General features: G+C 21.9%; 1 protein-coding gene across 1 annotated transcript; it reads left to right on the forward strand.

Moving 5' to 3' along the window:
- Nucleotides 1-8698: 8698 nt before the first annotated feature.
- LOC128956578 (cytochrome P450 1A1-like) lies at nt 8699-13142 on the forward strand (the record flags this gene model as incomplete). The annotated part of the gene is made up of 7 exons (XM_054302301.1): nt 8699-8720; nt 9263-9319; nt 10232-10405; nt 10495-10585; nt 10967-11131; nt 11708-12282; nt 12778-13142. Coding segments are annotated over 7 exons (1449 nt in total), but the record flags the coding sequence as incomplete, so codon positions are not given.
- Nucleotides 13143-13731: the final 589 nt, after the last annotated feature.

Genomic DNA, 13731 nt, shown 5'->3' on the forward strand with positions numbered 1-13731 from the left:
ACACATGGATTGAATTGAATATAATTTACATACAAATGGAGTTATTATCGCAAAGTTTGAAACAATTGATTGAACTGAAGGCACAAACATTTCACAGAAAACCAAATGAAACGATGAATTGTATTGAATATTATATATCGAGTCATATAATGTTAGAGATGTGTGAATGCGTTGAATATCTGCATACAAGACAACCGCCGGTTATTCATCGCGATCTCAAACCCGGAAATATACTCATCAATGATAAGCCATTAGATAACAGGTTTCTAAAACTATGTGACTTTGGTTTGGCCACTGATCACAATCGTACGGAAACCGGTAATTCGTGGACACATACGGCCCGAGTCGGTACATACGGTTATACGGCACCCGAAGTCTACAGTCGTGACTATAATGAAAAATGCGATATTTATAGTCTGGCTATTATTGGTCACGAATTATTCAATATTAACTTTTCAGAGTATGTTTGAAATAATTAATTAATTTTTATAATATATTTTTTTATATATATTTAGATCCGATAATAAATATAAGAAAAATGAACTAGCTAATAATTTTAAATCACTAACTATATTATTGAGATCAATGATGGCATCCGTCTATACTACCCGACCCTCGTGTACACAAATTATCAATAACTCAAATCAATGGTTATATAATAGAAAATTTATGGAAAAATATTTTGAAAGTTATCCAAAAATTTTAGATCAACTAAATAACCATCAGTTTTATGGATTATTTTTAAAAACAAAATTAAGGTTTATATATATAAATTATTTATAAATTTTGATTTTATTTATCATATTTATTATTATTTTTTTCATTTTTTTGATAGCTATGAAAACATCAAACAAGATAACATTTTAAATAAAGTTTTAAAATATGTGAATGATAAAATTAATTAATATTATTATATGTATATTTTTTATTATGTATATATATATATATATTGATTAAATACTAATTTACATTATATGAGAATCAATTCAATTATTTAAAAAAAAAAATTAAACCATTTTTTCAATAATAAAATATAAATTTAATATAAATGTTGTTTTATTTTAATTGAATTTTTATTATTATTATCTATTAAATTATTATTTTTTTTAACTAAATATATTTTTGCTTAATTAACATAAAAGTTTTATAAAATTTTTATAGTTAATACATACAGTATATGTATGTAGGTGTTAGTAGGTTTGTATGTATGTGTATGTAGTTGTATGTAGGTATGTATGTAGGTGTATTATTTTTTTTTTGCTTATAGATTTTATAATTATTATGAATATTAAATGTTTTATAAGTATAATATAAGTTATTTTTTTTAAATAAATAATAAATTATATAAAATCTATATTAATTGATAAATATAATTAGTTAACTAGACTAATAGTTAACATGTAAACAAAAATAATGTAAAATTAATTTCATTTTATATTTTATTATTATTTAATGTTTGATATTAAACAACCAAAATATTTTTAATTAATTTTTTTTTTCTGAAAATAAATAACACAATTATTAAGAGGCATAAGTTATTTCATTAAATCAAAAATTTGTAAAATCATTTTAACATTTTTCAATTATTTTGCAATTAATATTATAATGTATTTAAAAAAAATATTTTAAATATGCTACTATAATAAATCAAATAAATAATACTTTTAGTTTTTATAAAAATATTTAGTTTTATATTATTATTTTATATATTTTATAATATTTTTTTAATATATATATATATATACTGTATATAAAAAAATTAATAAAGTACAATTATTACAATAATTGAAAAATATATTAGTAGTAGAGTTGTTAGTATTTTATTAATATTTTATATTTACAAAAAATTTGTTTTTTTTTGTTTAATTTAAATGTAATATTTGAACATAAAAATTTTATTTTGAAAAAAAATTGTTAAAACATTTTAACAATAAAAATTATTTTTTTTTTGAATTAATAACTAGTAATTTGGATTTATTTAGAATAAAATTTGTAATTTAATTAAAATATATTAGACTAAATACAATATTTTTTTCATAATAAAATAAATATTTTTATTAATTAATTTAAATTAAATACACAAGTATAAAAAAATATATAATAAATTTATTTAGATAAATCATTCAACTCTAATAAATAAAAACAATTACTAATGCAAATAACTTAATTCATAATAAATAATAGTGATAAATAATATAAAAATTTTTATTTTTTATTCAAAAGTTTGTTAAATAATATTTTTTAAATTTTCTGAATATATATATATGAAACTATTTTTTTTTTGAAAAGGATAGTTGAAATTTGAATTCTAGATTTTTTTTTGTCCGTCCAATCAGTTTGTACTACAAGTTGTTTGTTTGTTTGTTTAAATATGATATAATAAAAAAAAAACTTTTTATATTAAAAATTAAATTAAATAGTTATATAGTATCAAGAGTGTTAAAATTGTTCAAATATTTTAGAAAAATATTTTTTTTTTCAAAACAAAATGGCGGCCAAAATTAAGATAAATCATTATTTTAATACACATTTTGAATAAAGTTTTGTATTATATATTAAAAACACAAAATGGCTGTCAAATTAATTTTTTATAAAAAATAAATAATAAACTAGATTTAAATTTTTTTTATATGATTTGTAAATTAATGTTAGTGAAAAATTATTATTAATTATGATATTGACCCTTATTGTTAATTATGATTATTAAAGCAAATAGATTTTTATTTATGTGTGTATCAATTGTATTAATTAAAATATAATATATTATTAATATTTATTCTAAATAAATCAATTTAGGTGTCTAGTAGTGATGAAGTTGGTATGATAATGCTATGTACCATTCTCAACTGGTTTTTATAAAGTTGTATATAATTAATTAGACAAAATATTTTTTTATTTATTATACTGTACAGTATTATACAGTAATTTTTTTTATATAAGTATAATATTAATAATACTAATAATACTATTGATAATAATATGTCACTAATATTAAGTCAGTTGTTTGATATTTTATCAACAAATATATGGTCAATAATTTTTGGACTATTATCTGGTTATGTAATCTACAAATTGATACAATTTTATTTAAGATATTATAGTCTACCTCCCGGTCCATTTCCATTGCCAATTATAGGAAATATTTTGTGTAAGTTTTTTAAATTAAAACAAATTATTATTTTATTAAACTAATTATATTTCTATCTATCTATCTATCTATCTATCTATCTATCTATCTATCTATCTATCTATCTCTCTCTCTCCCTCTCCCTCTCTCTCTCTCTCTCTCCCTCTTTCTCTCCCTTTCTCTCTCTTTCTCTCTCTCTCTCTCTCTCTCTCTGATTATTGTTTCAAAAATATCATATCAAATATATTATTAATAATATAACTTTTATTGTTTTAATTTTCATATAATATATATATATATATATATATATAATTAATTTTTTTTTTCATTTAAAAGCATTTAAGGGTAACCACTATTATGACGATATTCTAAGAAATTGGTCCAAAAAGTATGGACCAGTTTTTACGTTTTATATATTAGACAAACCGCTAGTGATTATCACTGATTCAGATATGGCTAGAAAAGCGTTTCAATCGAAAGATTTTTCCGGACGTATAGAAACTTTTTCCGGTAAATAGAAATTACTTTTTTTTAAATATCTAATTATAATAATTTTTTTTTTAAAAAAAATTAATGTATTAGTTTTTTTCAATAATAATTTTTAATTTTTAAAATTGTCAATTAATACATATTATTGTTTTCTCATTAATTTTAGGTAGTATGTTTTTAAATGAAAACTACATTAGTTTACTATATGCTGATTACGGTCCCGCTTGGGAAGCATTGAGACGTGTAGCGCAATCGGCCGCACAGTACGTATTATATATATATATAAAATATATAAAATCGGTCGAAAAATATAGTGATTTTTATACATTTATATTATATGGGCACCGGTAGTCTAGCTTAGGGATTTATGATATCTAAAAAACTAAAAGAGCCAATAAAATTCTAATTTATGCTAATTAATATGTGTGTGTATGTGTGTGTATGTGTGTGTATGTGTGTGTATGTGTATGTGTATGTGTATGTGTATGTGTATGTGTATGTGTATGTGTATGTGTATGTGTATGTGTATGTGTATGTGTATGTGTATGTGTATGTGTATGTGTATGTGTATGTGTATGTGTATGTGTATGTGTATGTGTATGTGTATGTGTATGTGTATGTGTATGTGTATGTGTATGTGTATGTGTATGTGTATGTGTATGTGTATGTGTATGTGTATGTGTATGTGTATGTGTATGTGTATGTGTATGTGTATGTGTATGTGTATGTGTATGTGTATGTGTATGTGTATGTGTGTTTAAATCATAGTATAAAATTAATATATGATAAATTCATACAAATAAAAATGTTTTTTACTAATTATTTTAAAATATATGATATATTTATAGAAAGTATTCAACAAATGAGGAGTTAGTAATAGTTGCCGTAAATTCTGTGGAAAAAATAGTCCAAACAATGTTGAAAACAGAGGGACCGGACAAACCTATTGAACCATTTAATTACATATATCTTATGTTTTTAAACATTTTGGCTAACAGTGCTTTTGGAGAAAAGTTTGTATATTATTATATATATATATATATTATATATATTAAACAATAATACTTGTGCTTATATATGTGCTTATCTGTACAATATATATATTTTTAAAAATTAATTTTAATCATATATAAAATAAATATTTATTCTATATATAATATATTTATATTTATATAAAGATATCACAAAATTATCATGATACAATTTATATATTAGAATTTATATTAAATAAAAATAATATATATATATATTATATATATTATTTAATATATTATTATATATATTTAATATTTAAATTAATATTAATATTAATATATTGTATCATGAAAATTTTATATATATATATTTATAGCTACGATATGGATGATCCGGAATTTATATTTTTAAAATATATATTACGCGATGCGTATGAGGAAACGCAATCAAATTATTTTATACGTGAATTGTCGCCAATCGTACAACTAATGGATTATAAGACAACCGGAAAAGCGCGTAAACTAATGGGTCAGACAATCGACCTAATGGTCCGTAAATTTCAAAAACATTATACCGATTATAATCCCGATTATGATCGGGATTTTTGCGATGCACTTATATCGGCCAAAAACGATCAGTTGCGCGATGGCCGCGAATCGGCCAAATATCTGACCGATAATAATCTGGCGATGACTGTGTTTGATATGTTTTTTGCCGGTACCGATACCTCACAGCAAACATTTCAATGGCTGCTATTGTTTTTGGCGTACTATCCGTTAATTCAACAAAAATTACGTCAAGAAATTGATGATACTATTGGTGACCAAATGCCCAAACATGCGGACAGACAGCGTATGCACTATACTATGGCATTCATATCGGAAACATTGCGCTACCGTAATGTCGCCCCCTATGGCCAACCACACAAGGCTATAGTTGATAGTCAAATAGGTATTGAAAAAATTAAATACTTTTTATTATAATATTTGTATAATACTATCTGAGATAATAATATAATATGATATATAATTAGATAATAATATTGATTTCTATTTGAATTGAAATTATAAACTATTCAATAACTTTATATATATATATATATATAAAGTTGTGGAAGGTTTTCGATCTCATGGGTGGTATAGGGGGGTAAAATTGCAAAAATTTGAAATAGACTGGGGTATAGAGGGGTGAACAATTTTTATTGAATTTTTAAACGACAATTTTTATTCAAGTTTGTGTAAATTCCCACTAAATTTCCATTAAATTCACATTTAATTCATATTAAATATAAATAAAATTCCTATTAAATTATCACTTAATTTAAATTAAATTCCAATTAAATTCCCTATAAATTTTACATAAATTTTCACATAAATAACCCCAAAAAAAGGAATTACATTAATTAAAAAAAAATCGAGATTTGAATTAAGATTTTAAACAATTCGATGACTTTATATATATATATTATACAAAAATATATCGAATTCATTATTAGTATCTAACTATAAATCGAAATCATTTTTATATTATTATTATTATTAATCATTTTTAAATTTATAAAAAATCAATCAATCATTTACTGATTAAACTGTAATAATTCTAATTAATTTATTTTTTAAAAACTAAAGGAAATTATAAAATACCTAAAGGACAGACAGTTGTATTTTATCAGTCAATATCGTTACGAAATACCGATGAAAAATACTGGACAAATGGTTTAGATTTTCTACCCGAACGGTTCATTGATAAGGACGGCCACTATCAGACCGCCGGACATCCGGCTTATACACCCTTTGGTGTCGGACGTCGTTATTGTTTGGGCGAAAAACTAGCCATCGCTGACCTGTTTCTAGTGTTGGTCTGTTTTCTACAGTCGACCCGCAATTACGATATTATTTTAGATGACCAGCAAAATGGCGGCGTCGGTTTGGATACTAATCTAGTGGAAGTTAGTCCACATAATTATCGTATTATTTTGAAAACTAAAAAATAATGAAAAATTTTAGTATAAAATTTAAGATAATTTCTTTTTTTTTGGTTAAAATTAAATGTGTTTTTTAAATCTTTTATTATTATTTCTTCATTATATAAAAATCAATTCAATTATAAGTAAAAATTAAGCCATGTTTTCAATAATAAAATATAAAATTTTGTTTTTTAATTGAATTTTTATTATTATCTATTAAATTATCATATTTTTATAGTTAATACTGTTCATATACTGTATATGTATGTATGTATGTATGTATGTATCAGGGTTAATTAAGGGGGGTAGGGGGTAAGGCCAAACTACCCCACCTAAGATCGAGATTTTGGGATATTAACCCCCAAACTTTTTGACAAAATGGGATTAATTGTCGCTTAAAAACGAGGAGAAATGACCCCCCCTAAAATTTCGGTGCCGAAAGCGCCAAAATTTTTTTTAAGTTTTTAAAAATTTTATTTTTAATTAAAACTATTTTAGCATGTGATTTTATGTTTATTTAAATTTATATGAATCTTATTATTGATTAAAAATAAGTAAAAAAAAATTAAAATAAAGTTAAAACTCATCTAAAAATAACATAATTTTTATTAAAATATTAAACTAAAAAATTAAAATTTACCTATTTGTTGAAAAGAGTAAGCATATTACAATTTAAATATAAGATTATGATAGTTTAAGAAGTTAATAAAACGATAAATACTTATATTACAAGGTTTTTATTAATATTTTTTAAAATTTTAACTAAAAAATTTTCAATTTTTTTATTAGAATTCAGCCAGTATTTATATAAAAATATATATCTATAAACTATAAACTAAACATTAAGTATTATTTAAAAAATTAATTATTTTAAATGTTAAAAATTACTAAAATACTAAAAAACTCATAATGTATCATTAATGCTTTTATCAACTATTTTTAAGTATTAAAAACATTATTATTTTATTTTTTAATAAAATTTAAGTTTTTATTAATTTTTAAGTTTTTTTTGTATTTTTGGAAATTTTACCTATTTTCCTGGAAATTTATACGGTATCTTATGCCCCCCCTAAAATCCAAAACCTTGTTTAACCCTGGTATGTATGTATGTATGATAATTATATATTTTATAAGTATAATATAAGTTATTTAAGATTTTTATTTTTTAATAAATGATAATACTTTAGTTAGATTTTATGTTTTCAACAATAAATTATATATATATAGATATATACTGTACAATAAAATTATTATAAATGTGTACTAATTGATAAATATAATTAATACTAGACTACTGTAAAAAAATTGTAATTTAATTTTTATATCAACAACAAAAATATTTTAAATTAATATTAGGAAATAATTAATACAAGTATAAGAGACATGTTATTTTATTTTAATTAAAAAATGTAAAATCATTTATACGTTTTTCAATTAGTTAATATTAATGAATAATTATAAATATTTAAAGATATTTAATAAAATATTTTATATTTACAAAAAATTTGTTTAGTTTAATGTAAATGTAATATTTTAACTTAAAATTTGATTTAAAAAAAACATTTTTTATTGCTGTTATTTTTTGAATTAATAACTAGTAATAGTTATTAATTTTAAATAATTTTTTTATTAAAATATTTTAGACTAAATACAAAATATTTTATTTATTTATTTTTTTCATTGAAAAAATAAATATTTTTTTTTTTAAATTTATTTAAATATAATACACAAGTATATTAAAAAAAATAATATAATAATATTTATTTAGTTCATTCATAATAAAACACTAATAAATTACTAACAATTACTAAGCAAATAAATTATTAATAGTAATAAATAATATATAAATATTTAATTTATTCAAAAGTTTATTAAATAGGTTTTTAATTTTTTTTATATTTATGCGAAAGAATTTTTTTTTTGTTTTTTTAAAAAGCAAAGTTGTAATTTGAATTCTAGATTTTTGTCCGTCCGATCAGTTTGTCCTAAAATTTTGTTTGTTTTATTTAAATATGTTAAAGATTACAAACTTTTTAAATAAAAAAAACTAAATTAAATATTTATAGAGTATCCAAATTGTCAAAATTGTTGAATCACTTTAGGAAAATTGATTTACAAAAAAATGGCGTCAAAAGTTAAAATATATCTATTTTTCTATAAAACGTTTAAAATTGTTTTGTACTATATTTTAAAAACACAAAATGGCTATAAAATTATTTTATTTTTAAATAATCTAGATTTAAAAATTTTATATTTTATTTTCAATTAATTTTAGTTAAAATGTTGGAAAAAATTATTATTATTGATATATGATAATTAAGATTATAATTACTATAGATTTTCATTTATGTGTTTATCTATTGTATTAATTAATATATTATTACATTAATTCAATTTATGTGTGTCTTTACTGTATGGTGATGAAGTTTGTATGATAATGCTATCTACCATTCTCAACTGGTAGATATAGTTGTATATAATTAAATAGACATAAAAATTTTTTTATTATTATTTATAAACTTAACAGTACTATACAGTAATTTTTTTTACATTTTATTTTTTTAAGTATAATATTATTATTAATAATAATAATATGTCTGTAATATTAAGTCAATTGTTTGATATTTTATCAACAAATATATTGTCAATAATTTTAGGACTATTATCCGGTTATGTAATCTACAAATTGATACAATTTTATTTAGGATATTATAGTCTACCTCCCGGTCCGTTTCCATTGCCTATTGTAGGAAATATATTGTGTAAGTTTTTAAAATTAAAATAAACTATTATTGTCTCTCTGTCTCTCTGTCTCTCTGTCTCTCTGTCTCTCTGTCTCTCTGTCTCTCTGTCTCTCTGTCTCTCTGTCTCTCTGTCTCTCTGTCTCTCTGTCTCTCTGTCTCTCTGTCTCTCTGTCTCTCTGTCTCTCTGTCTCTCTGTCTCTCTGTCTCTCTGTCTCTCTGTCTCTCTATATATGAAATATATTAATAAAACTTCTATTGTTTTAATTTCCATATATTTATAATTAATAAATAGTGTCTTGATTTCCAACTAAAAAAATTATTTTGTCGGTTTAACGCTTATAACTGGGAATTAGTATGTCCACCGAAGTTGACCAGTGGACGCTATTTCCAAAATTTTATTATAACTATAAATAACTATTTGTTAGGTTAGCAACTATAAAAACTTATAAATAACTATTTCAGTTATTTTGAAAAATATAAGCATTAAATTGTAAAATATTGCACAAATATATGTAAAAACAAAAAGTAATAGTTAAATAAATTATATAAAATGTGTAAACTGTTATCAACTCATATTACTTTTTTAACAATAGAAATATTTAGTTTATTTATATAAATCATTTTTGTAAATATGCTGAACACAAGTGAATTATATATCAGTTGAAATATTTATAAGAAAATAAATAACTATTTTAATAACTATTTGGCTTTTTTGGCAACTATATACAACTATTTAATACAGTTTAAATAACTATTTTAATAACTATTTGGCTTTTTTGGCAACTATATACAACTATTTAATACAGTTTAAATAACTATTTTAACAACTATTTGACGTTTTTTAGCAACTATTATAACAACTATTTAATAGAGTATAAAAAATTATTAATCAATACACTATTAATTAATTAATTTTTTTGCATTTAAAAGCATTTAAAGGTAACCACTATTATGACGATATATTACGAAACTGGTCCAAAAAGTATGGACCAGTTTTTACGTTTTATATATTAGACAAACCGCTAGTGATTATCACTGATCCAGATATGGCTAAAAAAGCGTTTCAATCAAAAGATTTTTCCGGACGTATGAAAACATTTACCGGTAAATAGAATTTTTTTAATTAATTCAAAAAATTTGTTAATTTATTTTTAATTAATTTGTCAATTAATATTTTTTCTCATTAATTTTAGCAAGTATATTTATAAACTATACTAGTTTACTATATACTGATTACGGTCCCGCTTGGGAAGCATTGAGACGTGTAGCGCAATCGGCCGCACAGTACGTATTATATATATATATATATATATATATTAAATATGTGTGTATGTGTGTATGTGTGTATGTGTGTATGTGTGTATGTGTGTATGTGTGTATGTGTGTATGTGTGTATGTGTGTATGTGTGTATGTGTGTGTGTATGTGTGTATGTGTGTATGTGTGTATGTGTGTATGTGTGTATGTGTGTATGTGTGTATGTGTGTATGTGTGTATGTGTGTATGTGTGTATGTGTGTATGTGTGTATGTGTGTATGTGTGTATGTGTGTATGTGTGTATGTGTGTATGTGTGTATGTGTGTATGTGTGTATGTGTGTGTAATAATTCATACAAATAAAAAATGATTTTTAATTAATTATATTAAAATATATGATTTATTTATAGAAAATATTCAACAAATGAGGAGTTAATAATAGTTGCCGTAAATTCTGTTGAAAAAATAGTCCAAACAATGTTGAAAACAGAGGGTCCGGACAAACCTATTGAACCATTTAATTACATATATCTTATGTTTTTAAACATTTTGGCTAACAGTGCTTTTGGAGAAAAGTTTGTATAAATTATAATTAATATTATTATTAAATTATATACTGTATATATATATAATTTATATTGTATATTATAAATAACTTAACAAATATTTTTATAATGTTTTAGTTTATAAAAAAAAATATTATATATGAAACAATAATAAGATATGTACCACCACAAAATTATCATGATACAATTTATATACTGTATATATATTAGAATTTATATTAAATATTAAATAAAAATACTACTATAAATATATTTAATAATTTATTATTATTTTAAATATTTAATTTAATATTAATATAATGTATATATATATTGTATCATGATAATTTTGTGGTACATATATATATATATATATATATATAACATATTGAATAGATATATAGATTTATATTGTATATAAATAAATAAAATTTATTGTAAAAATTATATTGTACAGATAATGTGCTAGTACATATTTAAAAATGCCTTGTTATTGTTTGATATATAATGTTTTTAAAAAATAAACTAAAACATTATTAAAAATATTTGGTATGTTATTTATATATATATATATATATATATATATATTTATTTATTTATTTATAGCTACGATATGGATGATCCGGAATTTATATTTTTAAAATATATATTACGCGACGCTTATGAAGAAACGCAATCAAATTATTTTACGCGTGAATTGTCGCCAATAATACAGTTAATGGATTATAAGACAACCGGAAAACAACGTAAACTAATGGGTCAGACAATCGATTTAATGATCAGAAAGTTTAATAAACATTACACCGATTATAATCCCGATAGTGACCGGGATTTTTGCGACGCACTTATATCGGCCAAAAATGATCGGCTCAGGGAAGGCCGCGAATCGGCCAAATATCTGACCGATACTAATCTGGCGATGACTGTGTTTGACCTGTTTTTTGCCGGTACCGATACATCCCAACAAACATTTCAATGGTTACTATTGTTTTTAGCGTACTATCCGTTAATACAACAAAAATTACGGCAAGAAATCGATGATACTATTGGTGACCAAATGCCCAAACATGCGGACAGACAGCGCCTGCACTATACTATGGCATTCATATCGGAAACATTGCGCTACCGTAATGTTGCCCCCTATGGCTTACCACATAAGGCTATAGTTGATTGTCAATTAGGTATATCAGTATAAAAAAAACATTATTATTATTATTTATTTTTTAAAAAATTTAAAAAATTATAAAATACTTGTTATTATAATATCCGTATAATCAAGCAGTACTAGCATTTCGATTTCGATCTTAAATGAGATAACAATAGTAATAACAATGATTTCGATTTGAATTGAGATTCTAAACTGTTCGATGACTTTATATTTTTATATATATATATATATTCTATATTAAAAATATCGAATTATATTACTCATCGAAGTTGTATATTATTATTATGACTATTTAAAATCGAAATTATTTTTAGTCTTATTATTTTACTTCACAAATCGAAATCATTATTATATTATTATTAATATTATCTCAGTTTTAAAATTTTTATAAAATTTTTTTTTCCATCTTTTAAAAACTAATTAATTAATGATAAAACTATAAATTATACTTAAATTATTTTTTTTAAATTTTTGGTTACTATTTTTTTTTGTTGTTAAAAATCTAAAGGCAACTATAAAATACCTAAAGGACAGACAGTCGTATTTTATCAGTCAATTTCGTTACGAAATACCGATGAAAAATACTGGAAAAATGGTTTAGATTTTCTACCCGAACGGTTCATCGATAAGGACGGCCGCTATCAGATCGCCGGACATCCCGCTTATACACCCTTTGGTGTCGGACGTCGTAATTGTTTGGGTGAAAAACTAGCCATCGCTGACCTGTTTCTAGTGTTGGTCTGTTTTCTACAGTCGACCCGCAATTACGATATTGTTTTGGATGACCAGCAAAATGGTGGCATCGGTTTGGATACTAATCTAGTGGAAGTTAGTCCAAATTATTATCGTATTATTTTGAAAACTAAAAAATGATGAAAAATTTTTTTGTCTGTATTTTAAGGGTTTTTTGTTCAATTTTTATTATTTTAAATAACTATAATATTTAAAAAAAATAAAATATTGTAATTGAAAACAAATTTCCCGGTTCTTATGATTTTAAACCTAATAATAAAATTAATAAATAATTTAACAAAAAAGGCATCTGTTTTTTAAAAAAATATATAAATTTAGTAAAAATAAAAATATGATATGAAATAATATTGTTTATTAACATTCAAAAATTAATTAATAAAAAGCATATAAAATAATAATATTTTTTTTAATTAAATATACAATATACAATATAAATATATATAACAATAGTTACAAATATATCATTACAATTTATATATTATTAAAGATATATGTAAACTTTATGATACATTTTATTTATTTAAAGATATATTTAATAATTTGAAAAAAAATTTAAAAAATAATTAATAATATTAGATGTAATAATAATAGTTTTGTGTAGTATATAATATATACTACAATGTTATCACTAATCATAGGATAATACTATGGGTATTATTAAAAAAATAAATATCTATAATATAATAAATTTTAGATTAAATATTAAAGA

This window comes from Oppia nitens, unplaced genomic scaffold, assembly GCF_028296485.1.
Source record: "Oppia nitens isolate AA-2021 unplaced genomic scaffold, nextdenovo-longstitch-racon4-pilon3 scaffold31_pilon_pilon_pilon, whole genome shotgun sequence".
In the NCBI taxonomy this organism is placed as follows: Eukaryota; Metazoa; Arthropoda; class Arachnida; order Sarcoptiformes; family Oppiidae; genus Oppia; species Oppia nitens.